General features: G+C 46.1%; 1 protein-coding gene across 4 annotated transcripts in view; it reads left to right on the top strand.

Annotated features, from left to right (window-relative positions):
• The first annotated feature begins 2,465 nt into the window (after positions 1 to 2,465).
• The window catches only part of LOC118612920, a 45,520-nt gene continuing 20,953 nt past the window's right edge, over positions 2,466 to 27,032 (top strand). The window contains exons 1-6 of one of the 4 annotated variants that reach the window (XM_036235134.1): positions 2,466 to 2,903; positions 3,468 to 3,589; positions 4,774 to 4,835; positions 4,930 to 5,128; positions 5,617 to 5,701; positions 9,733 to 10,846. In XM_036235134.1, the coding sequence (XP_036091027.1) occupies positions 4,816 to 4,835; positions 4,930 to 5,128; positions 5,617 to 5,701; positions 9,733 to 10,085 (657 nt within the window). In that variant the 5' untranslated portion in view covers positions 2,466 to 2,903; positions 3,468 to 3,589; positions 4,774 to 4,815 and the 3' untranslated portion in view covers positions 10,086 to 10,846. Of the gene's footprint in view, positions 2,904 to 3,382; positions 3,590 to 4,545; positions 4,836 to 4,929; positions 5,224 to 5,616; positions 5,702 to 9,732; positions 10,847 to 27,032 lie in introns of those variants that run through there. The other 3 variants (XM_036235135.1, XM_036235136.1, XR_004955278.1) reach the window with 3 other exon arrangements.

Raw genomic sequence — 27,032 nt, 5'->3', positions numbered from 1 at the left:
GCTTAGATCTAGAACTGGATTTTCATGCTAGGGATAAAGCAGGTGCCGAGGTGTAAGGGGGAACCCCAGACTCATCAGGTATTAGGATAAGTTCTCATCTGACTGCAAAGCTTGGTGCCTGAGTGGCCTGGCAATACTACATCAGAGTCCTGTGGGCAAATCGTAAAAAGATTCAAATGCCATGTCAGCGGGCTCTGGTGTGTTCTCAAGAGCATCTATCTGCAAGTAGGTATCAGGGCAACAGCCTTGGGGCTGAGTGTTTGGAAATCTCTGGGGGAGGGGATCGGCCAGGGCAGCCTAGGTGGACTAGTAGAGGGACCTGAGTGCTGGGTTGGTACCTACAACATGACCAGGACCACAACAGTCACCAAGGCAGAGAGTGCCCTGTTATCAGACCAAGACCCAAGGTTGTGGGTAGACCCTCAGCCAGGTTGACTCAAAGGCAGGCCACAGAATGTGAGACCGAGGCTGGACGTGAGAAGAGTCTGGGAAAGGAATACGAGGCAGGAAAGTGAACTTTATGACTCTGCTGGGACGAACTTCCGCAGAATTTTACTATCTTTTTACAGTTTGAAATTCCAGAGTAGCTAATGTTTATATACACTCAACTCTTTTTATTCGTATACATTTTAAAACCTTCTCATTCCCTTTCTGTTTATTCTTATGATACTTAATACATTTTTAATTAGTGCTTATCATGTGCCAGATCTTGGGAGCATTTGCCAAATGCCTCCTGTGCGCTGTCTCACGGGACCTCTGAGGCAGGTATTGTTTTCCATTTTACAGACAGGGAAATGAGGCTCAGAGAGGCTAACGAACTAATATAAGTTTACACAGTAGATCATGGAGTTGGGATTTGGATTCAGTGATGTTTTATTCAAAGCCCGCGGTTATTCCAGTCTAGGATCCAGCTTCTCAATTTGAGCCCTCAGAGGCCAAGTCCATGAATCAGTTGTCCATTGTGTTATCTCTTCTGGGCCTTGGGTTATGACTTCTTCTTAGAGGCACGTATTGTCTCCCTCCCTCTCCTAACCCACCACGACTATAAACTTCTCCCTTCAACCCAAGTCGTCATCAGTCCAGAAACTACGCCGGGTCAGTGCAACGTTCGTCACGACCCACAATGATGTGACGTTCAGGCAGAATCTGAATCAACTAATTCCCTAAGCACACTGTTTAGTTCAACTGACGCTTTTTTTTTTTTCCTTTTTTTGGTCCTAAAGCAAGACTTTCTTAATGAAAGAAGGACCGCCTTGGGTTCGCTTTCTGGCACAAGTTCCTTCTGTCATAGTGGGTCAGTAAAAATATTTGGAGGGCTGACATCGGTCCACAAATTGGCACTGGCCCAAGGACAACACTGAGAAACGCTGCCTAAGTTACTATCACGCCTGTCTACTCCCCTTAGGGCTGTCGACCCTGGGTTATTGTAACAGCCGCTCTGATAGTCTCTCTGCTTCCAGTCTTTTCCTCCAAGGCATTCTCCACTCTTTGCCAGAGAAATCTAACACACATATCTGTTTGTGACATACCCCTACTTAAAACCCTTCAAGGGCTCCCACCGTCCCCCAGTAAAGTCCAAGCTCCATGTCAGACCGGAGGTTTTTTGTGATCTGGCTCCGATACTCTTGCCAGCTTTCTTCTTTCCCCGCACCCCGCCTCCCCACCTGCACCCCGCTTGCCCCTGGAGGCTGGTTTTACTGAGTTATATGTGGTCCCCAAATAGGCCATGTGCTGAATTCCCAGTTTTGTATGTGTTGCTCTGTCTCCGTTGCTTGCTCTCACCTCTTTTCCCTGTCGCACACACACACACGCACGCACCCACACACGCACACATTCTCTCCTTCTGCCTGGCTAATCGCTACCACAGCCACAGGGAACTTCAAAGAGGGCATGGGGGTAGCAGTGGGATTGGAAAGATTTCGTTTCAATTTTAAGATCCGAATAGGTGGAGTGGAGCCAGAGGTGTGCAGGCTAGGTTAGGAGATGTTCTAGAAGGCTGGGTGATAATCACCGGAGAATGGGGCAAGGAAAATAAGCAAATGGTGTGGACAGAGTGTTTCCAACAGAACAGCGTGGGTGCTCACTGGAGATAAATCACAGGTACAGTGATTCATTTCTGCAAAGATGTAATGCACCACGGTGAACAAACAGAGACACTCCGGGGATGCTCAGCCAGTGGTTAAACAGCTCAGATGGACTTCTCTCCTTTGACTGTCATAAGACTCATCCTTCCGAAAGGCTTTAAAGCAAAGAATGGCTGCTGTTGGCCCGAGGGAAGTATGTTGGGCTGGGCAAGAGGGCGGAGGAAGCAGTTCGACTTCATCCATACCCTCCTCCCACACACTCGGCATGCGGAGGCTGTGGAAGGCCAGGATGTCAGAGACTGAAGAAATACTCAGCAGCCCTGAGGGATGAGTCTGGTTCTTTTCCCTTTTCTAGGACAGACGAGGCAGACTGAGGTCATAGTCTCTTTGCCCTCTGTTAGTCTCTGATAAGCAAAATTTTCAGTGGGAAAGAGATCATTCCTCTTTTTTACTTACCCAGATAATAGCGAAGTCTGTGTCCTTTTCCCACTTCTGGGAGGCCAAGATTTATGAAACTCTGCAAATTCCCTCCTTCAAGAAAACATTGTTGGAGAAGAATTAGTTTCCTAGCAGGTGTTTATCCTGATGCAGGTTCTAGAAAGAAAGGAATAGGAGTTTGCCCATTTTATATTATCAAAGGCTTGATAAAGATAACTCATTCATCCTCCCAGCCTGCTTGGGAGGGTTGTTATCTTTTTCTTTCAGCCATGGAATTGAGACACAGTGTTGCACTGAGGGCCTCGCCTGAGGCTATGCAGCTGGTGGATGGATAAATCAGGAGCTCTGCTGGCGGGCTCACAGGCAGCCCTCCTCTCTGAGGTAAGGAGATGCCTGGGGCCTCTGGCAAGGTAGCTAACACAGCCCAGAGAGAGTTGCTAGATGCCCAGAGCCTCAGGAAGACAAAGAAAAAAACAAAAACCAACAAACAAAAAAACAAGCAGAACAGACTAATTGCGGGTGCCAATCAATGGGAACGTGTGCTAATGCAGAAAGCAGCTGGGTTGAAGTTTGCTTTCTAGAGTTCTGTGACAGCCGGGAAAACAAGAGTCAAATTAGTAGTGTTAATAACATTGTAAGTTGATGCTTAAGCAATTCGTATGTGGAGTGAAGGAATGCTTGCAAAGTGTTGCAATGATTTTTATACTATTTTATGTTTGTACGGTGCCTGCCGATTCTGAAAGCACTCTCACATGTACAGCTATTTCCCCACAATAAGCCGAATTGTATTTCCCCACACACTTTGTATGTTGAGCCAGTACCTCAGAATGTGACTGTATTTGGAGACAGGGCCTTTAAAGAGGTAGTTAAGTTAAAATGAGGCCCCTAGGGTGGGCTCTGATCTGCTATGATTGGCGTCCTTGTAAGAAGTGTATTTTGACACAGAAAGAGACTCCAGGGGCCTGCACACAGAGGGAAGACCATGCGAGGACCCGGGGAGACGGTAGACATCTGCTGAAGACCAATTCTGCTGACGTCGTGGTCTTGAACTTCCAGCCTCCAAAACTGTGAGAGAATTAATTTTTGTTGTTTAAGCCACCCAGTCTGTGGTATTTTGTTATGCCAGTCCTAGCAAACTATTACAGTAGACTATTCTGGAACATCTTTAAACATTTCAGAAGGACTCATTCCTAACCAGAAAATGTCCATATTAATCAGAAAACTTTCATATTGTCTTATTAATAATAACATTGGAAATGGCTCACACTTAGAGGCTTCGCCGTGTGCCAGGCATTGTTTTAAATGTCTTAACTTCATTTCCTCCTCATAAAAGCCCTCCAAATGACAATGAACAGTTCTTCCTTATAGTAGAATTCTTATTAACAAGTGTATAAGGAATGGGAGCAATCTAAGATCACTACGGGGCAAGCATGATAATCATTTCAGGTAAGAACCATTGACGAACACTACAAACAGTAGGTGAAAGTATGTTGAGAAATAGGATAGATGCATAGTCTCAAAGTATCTCCCTACAAGATGTTTATTGACTGCAAAGTGAAAAATAGTTACTTTCCAGTGGAGACGCCCTCATATGCTACTTCGTCCTAGTGATCAACATTAACCTCACGAGTAAGAGACATCTCAGCATCATCCTAGCCTTGGATATGATGCACTGAGAAGCACACGACATTGCGTCTGGGCTATCCTCGCCAAAAGCACGATCTACTCAGAAGAAAACGTGAGGGGCATTTTGTAAATAACTGGCCTGGGCTTTCCAGAAGTAACACAGGTTGGAGAAGACGACGAAGTCGTGATGCCTAGATTCAATATGGGCTCTTGGATGGGGCCAGAAAAGAAATCAGTGAGAAAACTGGTGAAATTCAAATAAAGTCTGTAGATTTAGTTAATCAGTGTCCTGGTTTTGATAATTGGACTACGTTTATATAAGATATTAACAGGGGAAGCTGGGTGACGGGTGTATAGAAACTCTATAATTTTTGCAAATTTCCCATACTTCTAAAGTTGTTTCAAAGTAAAATATTTAAAATAAATCCTCTGAAGTAGGTGCTATCATTATTTTCATTTTTGTTTCTAGTGATAAGCTTTTGTTATATGTAATGCAGAAACAACTTCAGATTTTATTATACATGCTTTTTGGTTATTGGGATCCCAAAATACGTTAAATTTGTTTCTTGTGCAACAATCATATGGGTGCGTCTTGAATCCCAATGCTGAGCTTTATTTTTTAAAGGAAGGAGCACGAACAGTGGCCCACAGAGAACAAAATGCTTCGATGCTCTTCATTTACTGCCGGTGAGGTAACTCACTAGCCCAGTCAGAGCTGTCTGGAAAGCTCAGGATGGTCGTTGGTGGTGGGACTTCGGTGTATTTTCTGCGGTTTTCCCAGTGTTCTGCAGACGAGCAGAGATATTGATTGCTGCATCTCCGAGGACTCTGTCAACAGCCAGCCTGGCTCCCGCCTCTGCGTGCATTGCGGGACGAGAGGGCGGGCACTGGGCCCAGCTTCCCCGCGCGTGGACCTTGAGTCCAACGTCCGCTGGGATGGTGACCGTGAACGTGCAAGCCAGAGCGTCCACCGATGCATGGTGAGTACCTGAGGCCTGCCCCACACCGCAGCGCCTCCCTGGCTATGAGGGCCTCCTCAGAAGAGCACTGCTAAGAGTCACCCAGCTTGTAAAGGGTGAGGCAATGTACCCAGGCTGTCCAATTCCAGCGCTTTCACCGATATGTCCTCTTACAGTTGAGACTTATGAAAGATAGCTAAGGGGCATGAAGCAGAAAATAAGCCCCAACTAAGTATATGCTCTGTGGGATCTGGGAGGCCAGAGGAGAGGGAAATGCACTCAGCCGGGTTTAATGGAGGAAAGAGGAGACGGCATATAATCTGGGCCTTCAAGAATGAGAAGGATTGCAGGGGAAAAAAAAAATTAGGCCATGAAGTAGAACACTGTAGATAGAGGAATGACTTGGGAAAAGATAGAGTTAAGAAAGCCCAAGATCGTTAACTGGATGGTTGAGATTGGAATTGCAGAGCCATTGTGTTTTTTGTTTGTTTGTTTGTTTGTTTTTTTAGGTATTTTGGCAAGGATCCCAATCTCCAGTGCCAGCAGGGACCATGCAGGTGTGTGGAAGAGCCTGGAACAAGACATTAGAAAGTGGTGAGAGTTCTGGCAAACCAGAGGGCGTTTGGATTAAAACAAGTCAGCAAAACCAAACCTTGTCCTAGGCGAATACATGGCCGCTGACCTGATTCTGCCCAAGGGCTGCTGGTTTGAACCTGTTTTTTGACATAAGTTAAAGCATTCTTGGTTGTTACAATAGAAGGCATAGCTTATTAAGAGAATGAAGCATTGTTTGGATTTTTTACTAATAATTCTCTCTGGGCCTCAAGGCTGCGAAGGTGTTATTCCTCGGTCCACTTTCTAAGAGTTCTAGACCTGCTGCATTGTTGTTGTTAGGACAACTACTGTCACCTAGTGGTCACTGGGCTGAGCCAAAAAAATGCTACAGGGTTGCTTTCTATATATGGTCCTTTCATCTTCCAAATGTTTGTCTTGTGACTCATGCTACAAAATGCCAAAATAAGCTACATAATCCTTTATATGGTGTGGTTGTTAATAGGGTAAAATTTCACATGGTAAGGTCGCTGTGCTCATTTAATCAATACTGTGATCATGAGGACTGTGCTTATTTATTTAGTGTCTGGTCAGTACACTTTCTCTGTCCCTGATTTGCACTTACTTGTATTAATAGCATCTCTTTGGCATAGACGTAGAAGTTCAACAAGTGTCTGAGATACTGTGTTGTCGAAGGGATTAAATTGTTTGAGGAGGCATAAACAAAAAACAGTGAAGAAAGAATCAGGAGGTTTAGGTTCATTTGTTAGTTGTGTGACTTTGAGCTGGTCACCTGTCCTCTACAAGTGTCAGTTCTGGCTGCTAAAAAAATGTGGATGAAAAGGTTCTGTGCATCCCTGACCAGATCCTCTGCGAAAATTCATGGGATCAGAAATCCTAACGGGCGATGGGGAGAGGAGGAAGGTGAAGTCTAGCCTGCTCCAACCAGAACAGTTCCACTACAAAAAATTAATTAAAAAAAAAATATTTTTAAATAGCTGATCCATGCACATGATTCAAAATTCAAGAAGTACGAAGCGTCTTCCGGGAAGTCTTCTTACTAAGCTGTCCCCAGCTCCCCACCCTAGAGGAAACCAAAGCCATCGTCTCTTGTCTATCTTTCTAGAGAACCACCCCCTTCCCATTTCCTAACCTCCTTTACCTTATTAACACAAATAGCAATATATCATGCACAGTGTTCTGTAGTATCTCATTTGTGTCTATTTTATATATTGAAGTTTCCTATAAAATTTCACTTATATTTCACTATACTGAGATTCTACGTATCTAAACTATTTGACTAGCTTTCCTATAAATTTTTTCGCAAGGGCGTTTTATGACTTTTTTTTTTCTTTTTATACCTACAGCACCTGGCCTTCCTAGGTGGTCACCTATCCAAGTACTAATCAGGCCTGACCCTGTTTAGCTTTTGAGATCAGACATCAGGCTTGGTTCAGAGTGGCATGGCCATCGACCATGGGTCGTGGCTCCACTAGGGCATGAACCCAGAACCTTCTGCATGTAAAGCAGACGCGCTAACCGCTACGCTATGGAACCATGTCCTATTTTATGAATCTGAAACCTACATTTTTAATTTGATATAATTTGATATAAAATGAGTGATTTATGGACTGCGGCTATGCAGAGACAAAAACTATTTGAACTTGCACTTGGCACCAGGCCTCTGAGAGACAGGAAGAAAGCGAGCTCTAGGAGAAAGCCTTGTTCAATATTTTTAGCTGTAGGCTGTTTGGCTGCTATAAACCATAATGGTGATCCCATTAGCAAAGCTTTGGGGGAGTGCCCTGAGGACGCTGTTTAGGCACTGGGGATATCAACAGCAGGAAAAGGGACTTAAGGGACTGGGAGGGACAGAGCAAGAGCGTGAGGACTGGTCAAGTTTAGAAATCTTGTTAAGTTTTAAGTTAATGGAGATGGACTCCTCATTCCATAGACTCTCCTATTAGATTTTTTGTCTTCCTCTACACAGGATCAGATTTTCCTTAGACCGGGGGCTGGCTCCCAGCCCTACTTGCATGTTAGCATCACCTGGGAGCTTTCAGCACCTCTCTCAGTCAGGGCCCCCCATGCACGGATTTTGATCTAACTTGCCTGGGTTTGGGGCCCAGGACCTGGTATTTTTCGAAAGCTCCTTGATGATTCTAGAGGCGGCCAGGTGCCAGCGGTGATGTGATGGGCTGGCGATGCGGCTCCTCCTCCAACAGGTGGTTGTTCTGGGCAAATGGCCAAATTGCTTCTGAAACTCGTTCCTTTCAATTAGCTTTCCCTTCCTCCTCACTTTTGTTGCATCATCACTGTCCTGAGCTGTTGCCTCCTTTGAGCCTTATCAGTTTCCTGAGCATCTAAAACCCCTGCAGTTAGTCTTGGCTGGAAGTATTCAAATCCTACCCTTTCCAGTTCCCTTTAGAGTCAGAGACTGAAGACTATCTGAACACTCTGGCCCATTGAGTTCTAGGTCAGTGGTTCTCAGACCAGCAGCATCAGCACTACCTGGGAAGTCGTTAGAAAATCAGATTCTTCAGCCCATCCCAGATCAACTGAATCAGAAATCCTGGGGTGGGGCTCAGCCATGTGTTTTGACAGACCCTCCAGATCTTTCCAAAGTTTGAGAGCCACTGTTCTGGGGCCAGTTCTGACCAGGACAGAGCATTACATTAGTTGCCTCGAACCACCAATATAATGGCTTTCAGAATTAATCATACTGCTCTGGGTGCTCCACCTTGAGCCCTCATTGTGCATCTTGCGCATCCACGGGCTGAGCCAGCTGCAACCTTCTGACTTTCTTCTCCATCTCTCTGCCTTGTAACTCAGCACTCAGCTATGCTGGGCTCTTCCCAAACTCAGTCCATGCACCCCGACCCCCGCCACCTCATCTCCTGTGATCCCTGACCCTACGAGAGACTTCTGTAACTCCCTTGAGGCAGCAGCAGATTTTTCTCAAGGTGGCTTCCTGGAAGGCTTTATTTTTATCATCTGTAATCTCCCACGACAGGCCGCCCTGCAGGACAGACAGTCTGCTTCTCTGTTGTGGGTCTGCCGATGACTCATTTAGTGTCCGAAGCCTGATTTCTTAACTAACTGGTGCTAAATTTTCCTCTCCTGAGACATGATCCTGTCAAGTGAGATGTGATTATCAAGTAATAGGGACTGATTTGTATTTTGGTAGTCTTGGAACTCAGTGTGCCGATGGGTGTTGTCCTTCAAACCGCGCATCTCAGGAAGCTATCCATTGATTGTAACGAGGCTGTCATTGTTCAGAATATGACAGGAAGCGCCCCTCTGGCTCTGCTGCAAGCCCGAGAGTCTGGTGTTTATAAACCCCCACCGTCTGCCGGTGACCTTCTGCCGCCACCGCCCAGTGCCAGTATCTCCAACCACAGAACTATCTGCTTTTTCTTGAACTCACTCTGCACTTTCGCATTTCTGTGTCTTTTTATTCTTATTTAGTATGGAATGTTCTTTTCATTCCTTTCTTTGCTTATTGATTCTATTTATCCCCCAACCACAGCTAAAATGTTACTTTTCCTACAAAACATTTCCCTGTTTCTCAATTCAAAATAATGGCTCACTCTGTTCTCACACATCCTGGTATTATGCTTTTGTGGGTATTAAATGTTCACTTGAGTAAATGTTGCTGTAAAATGTAAGCTTCCTGATGGCAGGAACTGTGGAAACCATCCATTATCCTGACAGAGTAAGAAATCAGTAGCCGTGCCTAATGAGCCTTGAAAAGAAATCACACGAGAAAATCAATCTATTTACTCCTAATAAAATGGCATCGCATCCAGTCTGATCATGTACCTTGATCGCCAGAGCTAGATCTGAAGGACTTTTAGCTTTTTCACACAATCATTCACCTCGAAGGATAAAGACTAGACACGTTGTAGGAATAATGAAAACGTGTATGCCTGAGTACCGTCTCAGGCTAGGACTAAGTATACACCACTACTTTGAAGCTACCTTGACGTGGAGAGCATTCCTTTTGTCTGTTAAAAGCCCTTTCTTTTGCTGGGAGTGGGCGTTCTGTGACATTAATGCTGTGTCTTTTTAAGGGTTTGGTGGTCCTGAGGTAGAGAGAAGCCTTCAAAGGGTAGCGCCATCTCAGAAGATAAGGACAGATGACCTAAAGGTTCTCTACGTCAGTGAGTCTCTGTGGCTTCCAGTCTGTGACCAACAGAAGGAGAAGTTGGATTTGATGACTTCCAGGGACCGAAGGAGCTCTGGGAAATGTAATCCGGTTGAAAATCTATGCCTTGGCTGGAATGGAGTACCCAATCTCACACTTGGGAGTTTTCATTGTGGTCTTTTCCTTTTCGTGGGTCATCTTTCACTATTGCTTCATGAGCATACTTTTATTCCCCTGCTTCTCTTCCCAGAATCTAAACTGGTCTTGAGTCATACTTGATGCGCTTGGATTTCCAGCCGTCTGCCACACCAGAGACTTGCTGTTCTGCCACAGTGCAGAATGCCCTGTGGTATCTGACTCACTGTTTCTTGACTTGGTGCCCTCCCCCTCTATCCCCTATCATATATCGAAAAGAAAATCATCCCTCCTCCTTTATTGGAAAGTGTCAAGCTCTCTCTACCTGTCCCAGGATTGATTCAAAATCTGCTTCCTCCAGGAACGCTTCTCTGATAAATTCTAGCCCTTTGGATCAATTCTCTATTTTACATTGTCTGAGAATTTATACATTCAATTTAGAAGCTTTGTTTTACAACTTCTTTTGCTGTAGTCATTGTGAGGCCGTTTTGTCTTATCAGATATAGTACATCAGGTAAAGAGATGAGTTAAGCTCTGTGCCCCACAGAGCTCTCCCCAGCTCCACCCCATCTGTCAGCCTGAAGTAACAAATCTTTGGGCTTCAGGATCACTGAGAAGGAGAGACTAGAGGTCGACACTGTTTAAAAAGAAGAGGTGACCCCCCTCTTAAAGGAAGATGAGCCTCCTTCAAATTTAGGGAAAATTTGGTGATGGAAAATTCCCGAGACTGTCATAGACCTGCACCACACTCCATCACAGCACCCCGCGATTTAACAAGATCTCTGATGGGGACATGTGGAAGCCAGGGTGGCCTTGGGGCCCACAGCACAAGACCTCAGCCTGAGCTGGGTTGAGAGGGAGTAGGGCAGATTTAATTTGATTTAGAGAAAGAAAAAAAAAAAAAACAGCAACAATATGACATTTCTCATGCCTGAGTATAGTAGAATCATTATTCGTACATGCTACACGTACATTCCTTGAGGATGACAACCATACCTTTTTATCCCACCTGGACCACAGTGATCTGTTTGTTCACAAGCTCATGGACTGACTCACTGGCTCGCACCTGTTTATGGGAACAAGCATGCCAGTGTCTGTGAATGCATCTCCATCAGCGCACGCTGGCGATTAGGAGGTAGATAGTAGGAAAAAAAGAGCATACTTTGCAAATCACAGTTTTTTTTCAACCCATCACACCAAACCCAAAACCACAGCTGAATTTTCACTGTACTCAAGTGATCTCTTCTAAGTCAGTAAGCTCAGGGCACTGCTTTGGTTGTCCTGGAAATCAGGTATTCACCAACAAATACTGAGTGAGCATCTACAAGTTGTAGAGATTGATCTAGGTTTCCTCGTGGAGCTTTCATTCTATGGGGGAGAGAGAGGCCAGAAAGAAAAATACCCACTCATCCTCCTGCTCCGCAAAAGAAAAGAAAAGAAAAGAAAAGAAAAGAAAAGAAACGAACAAAAAATCCCACTCCCAAAATATATGAAAGAAATGATATGGCATGTTGTAAAATGCCACGTATGGCAAATGTGGGGACAGAGAGTGATGGAATGTCAAGTGGGGTGATTCATGAGTCGAAGAAGGTGACACCTGAGCACAGACCTGGAGGAGCTGAGGGAGTTAGCCCTGTGCATTGCTGGGGGAGAGAGTTCAGGAATGAGGGACAAGCCAGTGCAAAGGCTGAGGTGAGAGCATGCGTGGTATGTTCCAGAAACATCAAAGAGGCCAGTGTGTCTGGCAGAGAGTGATCAAGAGTGAGAGAGGCAGACAGGAGGTGGGGAGGCCAAGTCACGTCAGGCCTGTAGGCCATTGTAAGGACTCTGGCTTTCTCCTAAGAGCCACGCAAACCTATTACAGAGTTTTAAACAGGTTGGTGACATGACCTGACCAATTAAAAGGACCATTCTGGCTGCTGCGTTGAGAATAGACTGGTGGGAGGTGAGTACGAGTGGGAAGCAGGGGTGGGGGCATAGAGATAGGTGCCTGCTGCAGGTAATGGTGATTTGGACTACGGTGATGATGACGGCGACTGGAGAAATCCCGAGTTTCTGGATATATTTAAAAAGTAGAGTCAATAGGATTTCCAGTCAGATTAAAATGTGGGATGCGAGAGAAAGAGAGGAACCGCAGATAAATTCAGTTTTAGAGACTGAGGGACTAGAAGGGTAAGAAGAGGACGTCTATGGGGGAGGGCAGGTGTGCTGAGTTGGAATTTCATTTATCCAATTTGGATAAATGATGTTTTCAATGTTCTGTTAATTCTGTTAATTCTGTGATACTTGTTAGCCTTATTCATGGAAACTCCATGAAAGTCCATGAGCTCCTAGGTGCTTGCCACGCTCTGAACCCTTTCAGCAGCCCGAGGGAGCTCTGCTCACATCCACTGAGGCATGGACAGATGGAGTGGGGATGGGTGCCCGGGCCATCAGGAGCCCGTGGATCAGCTCCTCTGCCGCTCCCAAGTCAAGGACTCTGTCCAGGGGAAGTGGTCCTCACTGGTAGCTCCTAACCCGTTCATGTTCTCTCCTACATGGAAATCTGATGCTAGAGAGAAAGGAGGGAGAGGGAGCAGCAGGGGAAAAGAAGCAGAGGAGGAGAGAGAATCTTGTACCTGAAAACAGCAGAGTCAACCACAGGGAGAGCCAGAGCTGCCTGCTTCTGAGTGAGGTGCAGAAGCAGGTCACCTGGATTATTCTGAATTCCAAAGCAGCAAGGAAGCTTTGCTGATTTACTTTTGGGTTCCTCACGGGGTCTTGCTCTGGAGTGCTATGTCACTTTCTTGCCTTCCCTTGTATATTTACAATATTAACATCAAACACTGCAAGTAACCCAAATGATACATTATGACATGGCAGCCTAGTACAAGTTAAGGTGACCTGGGAAATTAAACAGGTGGTGGACAGACATCAAGCTTGGTTCTCAAAAGAGAAGAAGTATGACTCACAAATATAAGGATTATAAAGAAATATACCTGATCGTTTCTTAGTACCTTTATCCACTTAGTACTTTCATGTCTCTAAATTAGATTTTCTTTTCTTCCTCCTAGAGTCCACATGTTTTTCCCCATCCATTTCCTCCTACCATTTTCTTCTTTTCTTCTTGGTTTCCTCACCCAGATAATGTTGTTGTTGTTGTTGTTGTTGTTGTTGTTGTTGTTGTTTTCTCTTGAACTTGATTACTTTCCCAACTTCAGCTATAGCTCTCTCCAAATACTTCCAACTATGAGTAGTCCTCTTTAGGATTTAACTAGTAGTAGGTGCCTGTATAATTCCTCAGAATGGACTCAACAATAAATTTGAAAAGTGAACATGTAAATTTATCTTCTCTCCTGCACTTCTTGGAAGGGATGAAGCTAGTCATGACAGAGGTAAAGTAGAATGCATCTCAAAAGGCTAAGCCAGATAATTATGAAACTTACTGGTCAAAAACCTTCAGTGACTCCCTGTCAGCCCTTGACATGTCTGTTACAGAAGGGACGGCTGTGTGTCTTTCTCTACACAAGAGTGGTTTACTTCAGGGCAGAGACAAAGTCGCCCACCTGGCTTCGCATGCAGTAGGCACCTAATAAATGACTCCAGAAAATAGTTTGAGGAGGGGGAGGAATGCCCATGTCAAGCATTCCATAGTTAAAATGGTAGGTTTGGAAGTCAGATTCAGCCCTGAGGAGCAGCTTCCTCAAAAGAAAACATCCTTTTATCTTGTAAAGTTTTAGGCAGCTGATGACACTCGCGGAGGAAACCATGATTAAGTCTCAGGAAGCAGAAAAGGAGGATAAGATATGATTGAACTCAGCAAGTCCGGATGGGTGGACCTGATATTAAAGACCTCTGATGTCAAAAGCAACCTGACTCATAAACTACTCTTTTGAATAACATCCTTTTACCTCTCAATCTTTATCCACTTAAAACACATTTTACCTTAATGTCTTTCCTCTCAAACCAGCTCCTGGACCTTCTGATGCTTTTCAAGAGTCTGCAAAAGAATTCACTCCTCAGATTTCCCAAAAGTGGTTGTAAGTTGTCCTCTCATAGCATCAGAGGATACAGGATTCTAGATGGCATTCCAGTCTCCACATGGAAAATTTCTGTCCAGTCATATTCTATAAGGGAAATGTTGGAAAGTAATGCAACGAGTCAACAATTAGAAAATAAAGTCAAGAAAAGAAGTCAAACACTTGCATACTTCCAGACCCAGCATCCTCCCAAGGGAGGGACCATATTTGCTTGACGACATAAACAGCCAGCTTCCTGCTCATCAGAGAGCTGCCCTTTCCTTGTTATAGCTCCTGCAATTGTCAATTCCTGAGAGCTTTGCAAACGTGAGAATATAAAGCAGGGTTTTTTGAGAATCATTTCTAGGTGTGTTTGGAAAAAGATGAAAAAAAAATTAAAGGCATGAGAAGACTAGATGACTGGGGCTGGGAGGGGGATTTGAAGGGACCTTCTATTTATTTCTTCATTTCCTATATTCTTAGAAACGGGGATAATTCATTCATTCAACAAACATTTATTGAGCTCCCACCGTGGTCAGGGATTATGCTAGGGACTAGAGATACATCACAAAACAAAACAAAACAAAACAAAACAAAACAAAACAAAACAAAACAGAATGTCCTGCTCTCATGGAACTTACATGCCAATGGGGTAAATTCCTCCTTTCATTCTTTCTTTCTGAGCAAGAGACAAGCTTGTCAGACAAACTGAGGAAGGAAGAGAAGGTTCATTCTCTTCTCTGCCTCTGCTTTTGTCATCCTTTCCTTTCTACTCAAGTGCCACAGAGCCCCACGATTTTCATAGAGACCCCTTCTGTAAATAAAGAAAAAGCTGCGAAAGTAATTCCCACTATTTGCAGTTTCATTAACGGTTGTGGGAAGGGCAGGACTAATTCTCAGTGAGGGACAAACTCGAGCCATCATTTCTCGCCAGAGCCAGAACCTTCTTCTTCCCTGCTTTTGTGGAGGGCCTTGTTCCTTTGTCCCGCCAGGCAGCTAGGTTCAGGACCTGAGGCGCATCCTTGGTTTCTTTCTCTTTCCACCTCCCGGTCCAGCCACTGGCCAGTATCTGTGGCCATGCCATCCCACGTCTTTCTCATCCTCCTGTCCGCCCCGCCCCTCCCCCCCCCCCCGCACCATTTGCCTACTTTCTCACCTGGACTTTTGTAATAACCTCTCAACTCCTACTCTCTCCTCTCATATTCGTTTCCGACAATGTTGTTAGATTTCCCTTCCAAGAACCAGCTTTAGTCACGTTGCTTCTTGGCTTTCAAAAACCCTCGCTGGCTCCCTGCTTTATAGGTATCCTGACGCTCTCTCAGCTCTGCCCTAAACATCTTTAAAATATTTATCTCCAGCTCTTCTTCTTTCTTACCCTAATCCTGCCTGAGAAAAACAACATACCTTTTCTGAGGTGTCCTTTGCTTGCCAATGGCTAAAATTTTGCTCTCCCTCTTCCTTCCCTTTGGAATTCCCCATTCGCTTGGATGCCATTCGAATGCCACACATTGATTAAGATGAAGTCCCAAGGCTACTTCCTTCCTGAGCTCTTTCCTGACCCCTTTTGTTTCTCTCTCATGGAGGCTTCACCCGCTGCCTTTTGTTTCTCCTCTGCCCTGGTAGCCACCACCAGGTCCTTGAGGCAGGGTCATGACTGCTCCTTCTTTGCGTCTTTCTTATTGCTTTAAATATGGCAGATGCTTTGCAAATATTTGCTGAATTATGAAATCATGAGTATTTGAAGCCTACGGGTGGGTTGGTGAGACAGGGCAGTATATTCTTTCGTTGGGGCCAGGTAGGTTGGAAGGGTATGTATTTTTTGTCAGGAGAGCTTTTGAGATCACTTTTTTTTTTTTTTTTTTTGCCTGGAGGTCAGCCATATTTCCAATAGGGATTTAGCCAAGAGGTCTGCATCCATGGAGATAAGGGGACAATCCTTTGCTGTAATCCTGATTTATATAGAGGAACTGGAAAATAGCAGGTACTGAGTAAGGTTACCTAATGTTTCCCTTGGAGTTTGCCAAAAGAATAACAGCACAAGACAAGTCACATTTATTGAATGTCTAGAACGTGCAGTGCAGGAACCACTCTTGGCTCCTCACATACAATCATAATCACAGCGAACACTTTCTGAGTGGTTCTGAACACCGCTCTTGGCTCTGTACCTGTGTTAACACATTTCATTTTCATAAAAACACCATAAGCGAGTGTTATTATTATGAGGAAATTGAGGAACAGGGAGGGTAAGTAACTTGTTCAAAGTCACACAGCTGGTGAGAAGCGGTTCTGAACACAGAGAGTCTGGCATGCTGCATTTCATTCATCCCGTGCAACCAGCCACCCGCAGGGCAGAGTAGGACCTTCATTTTACAGGTAAGAAAATGGAATCTTCGAGGGGTCAGACGACTGTTCCATAGATGTGCCTACAGTGAGTGATCCTGGGATTCTGGGTCAGTTTTATCAGCTGCCACAGGGGAATGCATGAGGTTCAGAAACGAAGCAGGAAAGCTTCTTCCAGAAGCACTCCTCATGTGCTCTTCTTTTATGCTTATTATAGTGACAATAATGCAAGTGCAAAAGGTTTCCTGGAAATGAATGTCCACTTTGGGGTCAGCGAGAGGCTTCCCTGGCTGTGAATTCCCAGGAATTACTCTAAGAGTCGATCACAGCTGCTCAGACAAGGATGTTCCTTTTCCCGAGTCTTTACATGTTCCCGGAGGACTTCAGAAAGTCAATGTGATTCATTTATCAAACTGGGGAAAGTACTGTAACTCCTGCCCCGTCATGGGCTTCTCCCTGGTGATGCCGGATGAGATTTCACTCCTAAGTGCAGCACTTCCGGGCAGCCTGGATCGCTCCCGGCAGCACAGCCAACGGCAACGTCACTTAGGTGCAGAAATGTCCATTACTCACCATAAAATTAATGAAATGCCCTCTTTTATTCATTGAGTATCTTGAGAATTATTTTTAAACACGGATTCCCCTCTGTTGGGAAGGCTTACGCGTGACCCTGATGAAAGGTGGCGGATGAAGCCATTGCCCCCCAGCACCCTCTCATCCACAGAGTTGTCCAAGAGCCTGGAGGCAGAGAAAATGGACCGGATTATCAATCGTCTCTGAGAGTAAGAGCTAAAATAGAGTTATGATGTAGTCCAGGACATGTTCCTAGGTCTACCTGACCAAGAAATGAGTCTTTGAGAGGCAGACAAGACGGTGGTTTAAAGGTATATATACTTAGGTTGAGCTTTTGGAGATTCACAGAAGGGTGCAGGGGTGGGGAGGGACATGTGTGAAAATAGGCTCACATCTGGAACTTGAATTGCTAAAGAAGTTGAATTAAACTTACTTGGCAATACCGAATGGTGGGGTAAGGAGGCTTATGAAGTGTGAGTGTGTCTGGTTTGCATGGTTACCTCTCACATTAGCACCTGAGGGGGAGGTCCTAGTCGCTGCCTCAGGGAGGGGCCGTGAGTCAACACGCAGTTGCCATAGAGTGTGGAGGGCTGTGGGCCACCTGGGGTCCCCTTCCTCTGGGGTGAGGTAGGGGTAGGGGGTAGAGGGCGGCTGTCCAAAGACAAAATCGAATAGATGAACAGCAGTTGCTCAGACAAGGGTGGTGGTGGCAAGAGTGTCACTGGGCAGGTGAGGATAGGGCATTACAGGTCAAAGCTTCACGGGCGAGAGGGGAAACTGTCGTTATTTAGAGTATGTAAAACACAAAGTGAGAAGAAAGGGGAAGTCAGGGGGTGTGATGTGGAGCCCTGCAAAGGAGCCTCTCCTGTCAGCAGTGGGGGGTGGGGAGGGGACACAAAGTGACTGAGAGCAGCGACAGCAGAGACTTGGCTTTCTCACACCTGCACCCACACACCGAGCTTCAGGGAGAAAACTCGCCACAGCCTCAGCCCCACAACTGTGCTCTTGTACCATAAGACACAAGATGTTGGATGTTGCTGGTGAAAGCAGTCAGAAGCCAGTGGATAGCTGAGTGTGCGGGAAGCTTTCCTATGTCAGCAACGTTCCGAGGTGCGTTTTCTTCCTAGGTGGCAGTTGTAGATGTGACTGCATGTCAAGGTCAGGTCAAGGTAGTTGAGGCTCCGCTCGTTGTAATGGGACGTGCAGCGGCTGCGGGTTGAGACCTCAGTTCTCATAGGGCCGGCACCACGTACTATCCTGAATGACACCCTGGCGCAAGTGGAAATCTTTTTCGGTCTGCTCAGCACCCTTACCGCTTTAACAAGGTCCAGTGGTGTCCTAAAGCGCCTTCCCAGCACTCCCAGCGCCTAGTGTGTACCGCGTGGAGGTTCTGGGCCTGTGCTCCCTCGCCAGCATCACCTGGGAACTTGCTAGAAATGCAAATTTATCCGGCTCCGCTTGGAACCCACTGAATCGGAAACTCTGGGGGTGGGACCCAGAAATCTTGTTTCAACGAGCTCTCCAGGCGTTTCTGGCAAACGCTTAAGTTTGATAACCACAGATGGGGGTAATCTTTAATAAAAATGTGCTGCAGCGCACACGAGGAAACGGCGTTCTCTTCTTGCTCTCCTTGCTGCAGCGTCGCAGTAGCAGCAGCAGAGGGCGCCGACGAACCTGCCTTTTGCTAAGGAGAGGGTGAACGCCAGAACAGTCAGCTCTTTCCGTTGCAGAAATTACAAACATATGAAAAAGGACTTCAAAGGCTGTGGTATCAAAGTGTCAGTTAGAGAGAAGGTAGCGCTCAGAGTCGCAGCTGCAGAGGGCGTTGATGGCTGCCGCATTAGCATCTCAAACTCCGGAAGCGTCTTAGGCCGAAGCATTTCTTTGCATTTGTTCAGGCCCTTTTCCTTTGATATACACACGCCTTCCGACTTTCTTTTGTTCTTTTTTTTTTTTTCGCGTCAGGATTTAGCGCTGACAAGCTCTCGAGTCAAAGGCCTCAGCTCTGATCTGCGTGCTGCACCAGCACCTCGGTTCCGCATTGTTCTGCAGCCCTTTGCAGAGTTCAGGACCAAGTGTGAGCAGGGGATGCCCCTCTCGCTCCCCTCCCATTCTTCACGCCGTCCTCTTGGCCTCTAGTTCACAGGCCACCTTAAGATCTCTCGTATGGAGTTGGCGTCCTCGCCTGCCCCTTTCTCCTGTGTTCCAGCCTCCAGGAGCCCCTCATTGTCGAGCCATTCGCAGCCCAGGTTTCTGCACCGCAGCGTTTTGCAGCCAGAGAGGCGGTGGGGCCAGCAGTAAGCGCAGCCCTGACCGCTGGGGCGGGGATGGAGGGAAGCACAGTGCCTCCCCGCTCGTCCTATTCTCTCTCCCAGCCACTTGCGTAAAGAACGGTTCTTTATACAGAGTCACACTCACATCAGGAAATCTGAGAACGGGGTGGTGGGCATGGATGACTTTCGGTTTTGCATTTGTCTCAGCGATCTCTCAAAAAGAAACGTTTAGCTCCAGAAAAGTATTAACATAGCAGCAGCCCTTCTCTGGTGCTTGTGCTATTAAGTGGTTTAGAAACCTTTCTGCAATCGTGTTCTGTAAATTTCATCCTGACACAAATTAAGAAGTCGCATCTTCCAAAACAGTATATCATTCCAAATAATGAGGCTGCCTTAGATTTTTCGAAAGATGATTTTTAAGTGTAGTTTTATGTTTATAACAAAATAGAGAGGAAAGTACAGAGCTCGCCCCTTCCCGTGCATAACCTCCCTCATCATCAACACCTCCCCCACCAGAGTGGTCCCTTCTTAAATCCAAGATGAGCCTATACTGACACATTACAAGTACCCAAAGTCTTAGAGCTTATTCTTGGTGTTATGCATTCTATGAGTTTGGACAAATGTATTGAATGAAACGTATCCGCCATTACAGTATCATACAGAGTAGTTTCACTAATCTAAAAATCCTCTGCGCTCTACCCGTTCATCCCTCCTCCCCCCCCCCCCCATCCTTGGCAACTCCAATCTTTTCATTAATCAGAGTTTTTTTACTTTTCCAGGTTGTCATACAGTTGGAATGGTACCGTGGGCAGCCTCATTCAGATTGGCTTCTTTCGCTTGGCAGAATGCACCTGGGTTTCCGTATGTCTTTGCTTCACTCGTTTTCAGTGTCAGAGGCATCTCCTCGTTTGGGGGAGCAGAGAAAGAGAATGTATAAGGATCTGTACCAGGAAACAAATACTTATAAATGTAAGAGAGACATACTTTATAAATTTAAGAATATCCACGGGCACCATTTCTCACTTGACACGGAGGTACCCGTGTATCTATTCTAAACAACAAATTCAAATGGGGAATGCTCCACTGCTTCCCAGGAGTGGAGGAAGATAGGAAATGGATGCGCGATGACAGATCTAAAGCAATGAACTCATGTGCTGTTTCGCTCCATGGGGCCAGGTTGTCTCCACTTTGCAGTGAATATATGTTTAAATGATGGCGTGTAACAGCACACTTGTTATCTTGACTTTAGAATAATAAGAAAATGTGGAAGGCGTACAGGTACTCGACAACTGTTTTTGATTTGTCATTATGGTAGAATTGAGTTTTGGGGTTTTTTTGTTTTGTTTTTCATCCGTCCCTGATTCTCTCCTCGACCAAACTCTAAATCTGGCTCCTCTGAGCTCTTTTTCAATGACTCGACCTCTGGACTCCCTTGTTTGTCTCTGCAGTGTCCCCAACTTATAGCGAGAATTCCAAGTTTGTTAACCAAGATCCCCCACTTCCAATATTTCTATCCGCTAACCCCACCTTGCTCCTTGGCTAAATCCCCACGTTCTCTTGTTGTATTTGGAGCTCGGCCCAGTCTTTCTCCTGCACTGCGAAGCCCCATTGCAGGGTCCCTGCTCTGATCTCGATGCCCTCCCCGGAATAACGTTTGCCTTCCCATTCTTTAACAAACGTTGTGAATATTTTTTTCCTTTAAACACCCTTCACGATGGACTAGCATTCTAAAGCTGCGCCATTATTTTCTGGATAACAGGGAACCTGGTCTCTCTACTCCATTTTATTTTCATTTTTGAAAATTCAAGGTTAAGATAGCTTCCTCCATCTCAGGCCTATGAACCAACCTTTACTGCCGCATTCCCCAGAAGGGCGCCTGACACATAGTAGGAGCTCAAGAAATATTCGCTAAGTAAGCGGACAACCCCAGAGCCTGTGTTCTTTCTACTGTACCGACTTCCTTTTGCATCTTGTTGCTCATCCCATGGCAACACGCTTTCCGGGTGCAGGCGTTGCCAGGAAGCAGGTGTAAGCCGCCTCTTGGGAATCAGGAGGCTGTGCTGCTCCCTCAAGGTGCAAGTGGTTTGTCCTGTGCAGAGCTCTCCTGACCCCCCAAATCCCTGCCCCCCGCCCCCCGCACTAGCCCCTGCCAGCTCCTCTCCCACCTGACCCATTTCCCGCCATAGGCCTAGGGGCTCCTGGCTCCTGTCGATGTGGAGAAGACGCAGCTCCCACCGACTGGCTGGGCCTGGAGAGAGACACCAGATGAAGAAATTGCAGCCCTCCCTCCCCCCCCCCACCTCCAGAGAGAAGAGAGGGGCTGGACACTGAGTCTGAAGGGGACCAGAATTTTGACCCCCTGAAGCTGCTTTGGCGATATCTATTTTAAGCTGTTTATTGCGAAAGACTCAGAAAGAAACTTTCAACTCCCCAATCCCTCTCTGCTCCAGAGATTCAGACAGAGAAAGCTGATTCAGGAAGAAAATCTCAGAATGCTGCCTTAGCCTAATTTGAATTATGTATGGTAAATAAGAAGACATCGGGCTGGAGCCTGTTAGCTAGATGCCCCATGTGACCCATGGTTTCCGGCAAGAATTCGCCTGCCACGTGTATTCTGCATGTCCTCAGCTGCCTGTAAATCACCCATTCTCACCTCTGAAATCGGATACCCCGTTCCCCACCCGCTTTCTCTTTTGTCCAAAATGTCTCACACACCCATCGTCGCCTCACTGTCTTCGGAAATGTTATGCCTGTGCGAAGTCCCCATGTGCTTGTATTGAAATTTTGATTTTCTCCTGTTAATTTGATTATTAGCTCATTTAACAGAACTTAGACGGTGGAGAAAAAGTATTAGTTTTTTTTACCCCGTACAAGATCACTGCGATTTCAACAACCGTGCCTATATACCGCTCCCTCCCGAACTGCCCTAACGGACGGGGGTCTGCGGCCTCCCGGGCTGGTGGACGCTCTGAGGGGCTGGGAGTGGGGTGTGGTCCGGAAGGGCGTAGGAGCTCTGCGCCCCTCCCACACACCCTGCGCCCCTCCCACACGCCCTGCCCAGGCCGCTCCTTTGTTTGAATGTTCCTGAGTTATATCCTTCAGGATAAACTGATAATAGTAAGTGTTACCTCGAGGTGAGTGAGCTGTTCTAGTAAATTATTGAACCCAACGATAGAGTTGTGGGAACCTTCGACTTATTTATTTATTTATTTATTTATTTATTTATTTATTTATAGAATCTATCTATCTATCTATTTATTTATTTATAGGATTTATTTATTTGTTTTTTTCTTTGTTTTTATGGTGACACTGGTTAATGAAATCTGATGTGTTAGCTGTACACTGTAACAGTAAGGCATATATATATATTTACATTGTGTTCACCTCCCATAGTTAGATTTCTTTCTGTCACCACATATTTGACCTCTTTTTCCCCCGTCTACCTCCCCGCTTACCCCGGAATCCTTGATCTATAGCTGGTTGGTCAAAAGTGTGGGAGGCCTGGGCTTGCAGTTGGCATTGGAGGTGGGAGGGGCCGTCCTGCGGCTGAGTTCTCAGCCCCTGGGGTCTGCACTCACTCTTGCCGTTCACGTCAGAACTGAATGGTAGGACCCCCCAGTTGATGTCTGGAGAGTTGGAGGATTGGTGAGTGTGGGAATCTCTGCACCACCCCCACCCCCGTTTGGTGAGTAGTGAGTAGAGGAATAGTTTGTTTGTTTGTTTGTTTTTTTAAATGACCATGACTGACACATTCTGAAGAGATCATCAGAGTCCAAGAGGAAATACCTGGCTGGCAGAGACTCCTAGTTACCTAAAACTGTCCATTTCCCCCTTTACTTAGTACCAGTAACGTTCAGAACAGCAGTGAATCCAACCTAAAGACTGCGTTTCGCACACACCTGGCAGCGAGGAGTGGCCTTGAGAGTAGATTCTGGCCAGTGAGTTTCGTGTGAAAGTGTTGGCTGGTGCTGCTGGTAAACCTTTGTGTGCCCTTCTCCCTCCATCCTGCTGTTTGGAATGTGGTTGTGATGGCTGCAGCTATGGCAGCCATTGTAGGTGCTGGGGTTCAGATTGGGCCACCCCAAGATGTGTGTCAGTGGTATGCAGATTACTTTGAGCTAAAAGGCAAATTTAGTCATAGACTCGAGAGAGGCTTCTGCCCCTCCCTTTAATTACCTAGAAGAATTCGAATTAGGGTCCTTACCTCAAGAGGTTATTAGTGATATCTTCTTTTGACCTATGTCTGGGGCAGGGCAAACTTCTGTCTACTCAGCACTTGTTCTTCTTATCTTGCGATGACCCTTTGAATCTCCCAAGGTGCATTATCTCCTTCCTAGCTCAGGATGTCTTACATACCTCAACTCCCCTTTCTGTCTCTGAACCTCTTGTGCATGTGGGGTCTCTGACTCTCGAGTATGTGGGTTCCTATACGTATGTATATATTACATTTGGCCATTCTTTCTTGCTAACCTGTCCCACAGCTGATTATTAGACCAGCCAGAAGAACCTTGAAAGTGGAGGATATTTTGTTCCTCCCGACGTGGGCCGCGAGGCCAGCACCCTCAGCTTAGAGGCGGAGTGGAAAGCTAAGAGGAGCCTGGGTCCCTGACAGCCACGAAGCCAACACAACAGCCCTCGTCTGCAAACCTCTGGCATTGGCCAGGCCTTTTTTTTTTATTTTCTGTCTCATGCAGCTAAACTGAATCTAACTGATCTGGTTTGTAATTTGTTCTTGTCCTAGCAGGAGCACGTAGAAAACTTCTGAGTAAATTTGGATGCTGTCTCGACCTAGCCTCGGACATGCTGTTCAGGGTGCTCTGGGGGTCGGGCTGGTCAGACCTGAGGCCGCCTGCTCATCTCTGCTCGCGTGCACCCTCCTGCTTCCTGCTCCTGTGTCATCGTAACCTCTCGCCCTCACCTCTCCGGATCCTTCTGGCCTTCACTGGGACCTCTGCCTGGTGACAGGCCCACTGCCTGGCTTGTTTCACCACCAAGCCCTCCTTGCTGCTCTGCACCCCTATCCTGAGATACTCTCTCAGTACTCACCACAGCATCAAGAGTGGGAGAGACTTCTGGGAGTTCTGCTCACAGGAATTCCCCCTCCACAAGCCCACAGGCCCTGCATTTTCACCTGAGCTTCACATACATCAGGTCTGTGTCCCACCTCTCGGAGGGATGCTCTCCGTGCTAAGTGAGCCCCGGGGGCTGCCAGCTATTTAGAGCACCCTGAGGGGGACCGAGGCTTACAGTCTCATGCTGATTTATGAGGGAAGCCACTTTGCAGCAGTCTCAAAGAGGCTGTAAATCAAGGGAAGGCCACAGCCACCTGGCCTCGCACACCAACGGCGCAGTCCCTGGCAGTTCCCTCTCACCCTTGGGACGTCGCCTTTCCCAGCGCTAACCGTAATCACCAGCTTAATTAGAGTCTCTTAGGGATGATTACATCCTTCTCTGATGAGAACAAATCCCATCAGGCTGAGGGCTCAACCCGGGGTCCCCAGACACTCTGCATGGACCACCCACGTGCAAGGTTCCAGACCCCTGCTTACACCTCAGGAGCAGGGACTAGGGGTTGGGCAATGTGTCTTTCTAAGTGTTCCCACATCCAAGGTTGTATTTTACTTAACCTTCTGTCCCAGGCAGATACGTGACAGCCCACTTGAAGGATATCAGTTTGCTTGTCAGAGATTCAGGGGCTCCCCATCAAGCCCGCCAGTGTTTCCCAGTCTGGGTCCTTGGAAACTGGCCAAACAGCAGCATCAAATCTTCCATCCACTCACACAAAGGTGGCGCAGATTGCTATTGTTTCTATGACAATCGAGGGCTCCCTCCCATCCCCCCACCCTGCCATAAAAGCTGCCTCTGTGATGGACAGCAGCATGTGGAAGAAATTTGCAAGGCAGAGACTAGCCTGGTACATTGCTGAAGCAAAGGGACACAGCGATTTTATTGTTTTCCCAGGTCCTGGCGCTTTGTCTCTGCTTTCCGTTCCAGTGTTTGCCATGCAAGTCACATAGAAGTAGGAATAATCGCAGCTCTGCTGAATGAAGAGAAACTCCGGCAATTTGTATGCAATCTCATTTGAACTCCTGGGTTTTGGAAGACAGTTTTTGCTTCCTTATTTTTTTTTTTTTTTAAACCCTGCTGTTCAGCTTCTTGTGCTTAATGAGGCCTTTCAGAAGGGAAAACTAGCAAACAACCAAACAAGAGTTTTGCCCTTTAAGCAACTGCTTTTAAATTCTTTATCGGAATATAGTTGTGCTATGAAGGTGAGTTTAGGATCTCTATATTAATAATCTGCTGACATCAGAAAAACCAGGCTCTCCTTGAGCTGTTTAACAGCAACAGCATTTAACAGCCCATTGCATTAAATGAGGAAACGGTAGGAAACATTAACTTTCGGAGGATAATAATTACCTAATTAGTTAAATAGCTCTGGTCATAGCGATTCCCAGTGTGAGGCCTGGGTGTCTTTGGAAAGACCTTGATGTCAATGCAAATTATGGCAAATCTGATAGAAGATCGGTATATTGTCCAATCTGAATAAATACAACGTCTCCTGCAGATTGGTAATATCATTTCTCGACCATGTGTAGATGCAGTTCCAAATAGTAAAATGCAAATTCTCAAAAGTGAGGATATCAACAGAAGCTTCGGTCACTATTTTCTCTCAGCTGATATAAAACAAACAACTGCTGTAATGAGAGAGGGCTCTTAGCATTTTTAAATATTAGATGAAAGTACTCATCTAGTTTTCCCGGTGGGATAGGTAAGTTCCGAGAACCATTTAGAGCCTGGGGTGTCAGACATCTACAGATATGTTTCAAGGTTGCATAAGCTGTCTGGGCAGCAATCACAAAGATCATTCCACAGAGAGATTCAGATACAGAAAGGTTAAATCTTAAATTTAGATCACATCGACACTGGGGGGATGAGTCTTGCGTCTAGTTCTTCACTGTGGGCGGGTGACGTACAGGCTCGAATGAGGGAGAGAGCCCAGAACTTCTCTTGCCTTAGCCCGTTTCTCTGAGTCCTTGCATCTTTGACGTTCTGAGACTTTGTCTTGTAGAGCAAGCAGCTCTAAACTCTCTCAACTGACTGCGTTTGGAAGCAGAAAGGGCAGCAAAAATAAATGCGAGAGGCATCTAGGCTGGCTGGAGAGCTTGTGGCTTGGGAGCACTCGCTCCCTCAGTGTGCTGGGGTCTGCCAGGAGGGGCCTGCGTGGTGCTCAGAGCCCCCAGACTCCACCTCTCTGTCTTTAAATCCCTTGGCTCAACTTCTTGGGTCCTTTCCTGCCATGAACCGGTCTAACCGGTCTAACCTGAAGTGTCAGCTCTTCAGGTTCTTTCTCATTCCATCTTCTCCACTTAATGCTAAGTGGAGACCTATTACAGCAGAGTGGAAAAGCTGACTTAGGAAATACAGGGTGTCCAGATCATGGCTCTGCCACGAATTAGCTGTGACTTCTTTATGCCTCGGTTTTCTTTTGAAAAAGATCAAGACATAAGACCTACTTATTGTAAATTTTGAAGCAGAAATGATTTAGGGTAGCAATGCTCTGAGCTGATTGGTACCCACATGATAGGTAACCAGTAAATGAGTGACTTGCAAATACTGAGAATGCCTTCCTCCATTTGTAGCCATTCAACCCTTGCCCCATTATCAAGATTTTGCCCAAGCATCTTTAAAACTTAACTTCCCAGCTCATTCAAGCCTTACTGTTCTGAACTGTCTAACTACTTATTTGGCAATTAATCTTGGAATGTTTTATGATATTTCTGTGTATACAGAACTTTTCATTGTATCTTTTGTTAGACATAACTTTCCTGTGAGATTTCCTCTGCTTGCCTGTGAGGATTTTGAGACCCCTGTGACTGTGGCTTTTATGTCCCTTAACCTCCGGCGCC

This window comes from Rousettus aegyptiacus, unplaced genomic scaffold (genome assembly GCF_014176215.1).
Source record: "Rousettus aegyptiacus isolate mRouAeg1 unplaced genomic scaffold, mRouAeg1.p scaffold_m13_p_17, whole genome shotgun sequence".
Classification (NCBI taxonomy): Eukaryota; Metazoa; Chordata; class Mammalia; order Chiroptera; family Pteropodidae; genus Rousettus; species Rousettus aegyptiacus.
The sequence above is the reverse complement of the archived record's forward strand: the minus strand, read 5'-3'. Positions and strand labels throughout refer to the sequence as shown.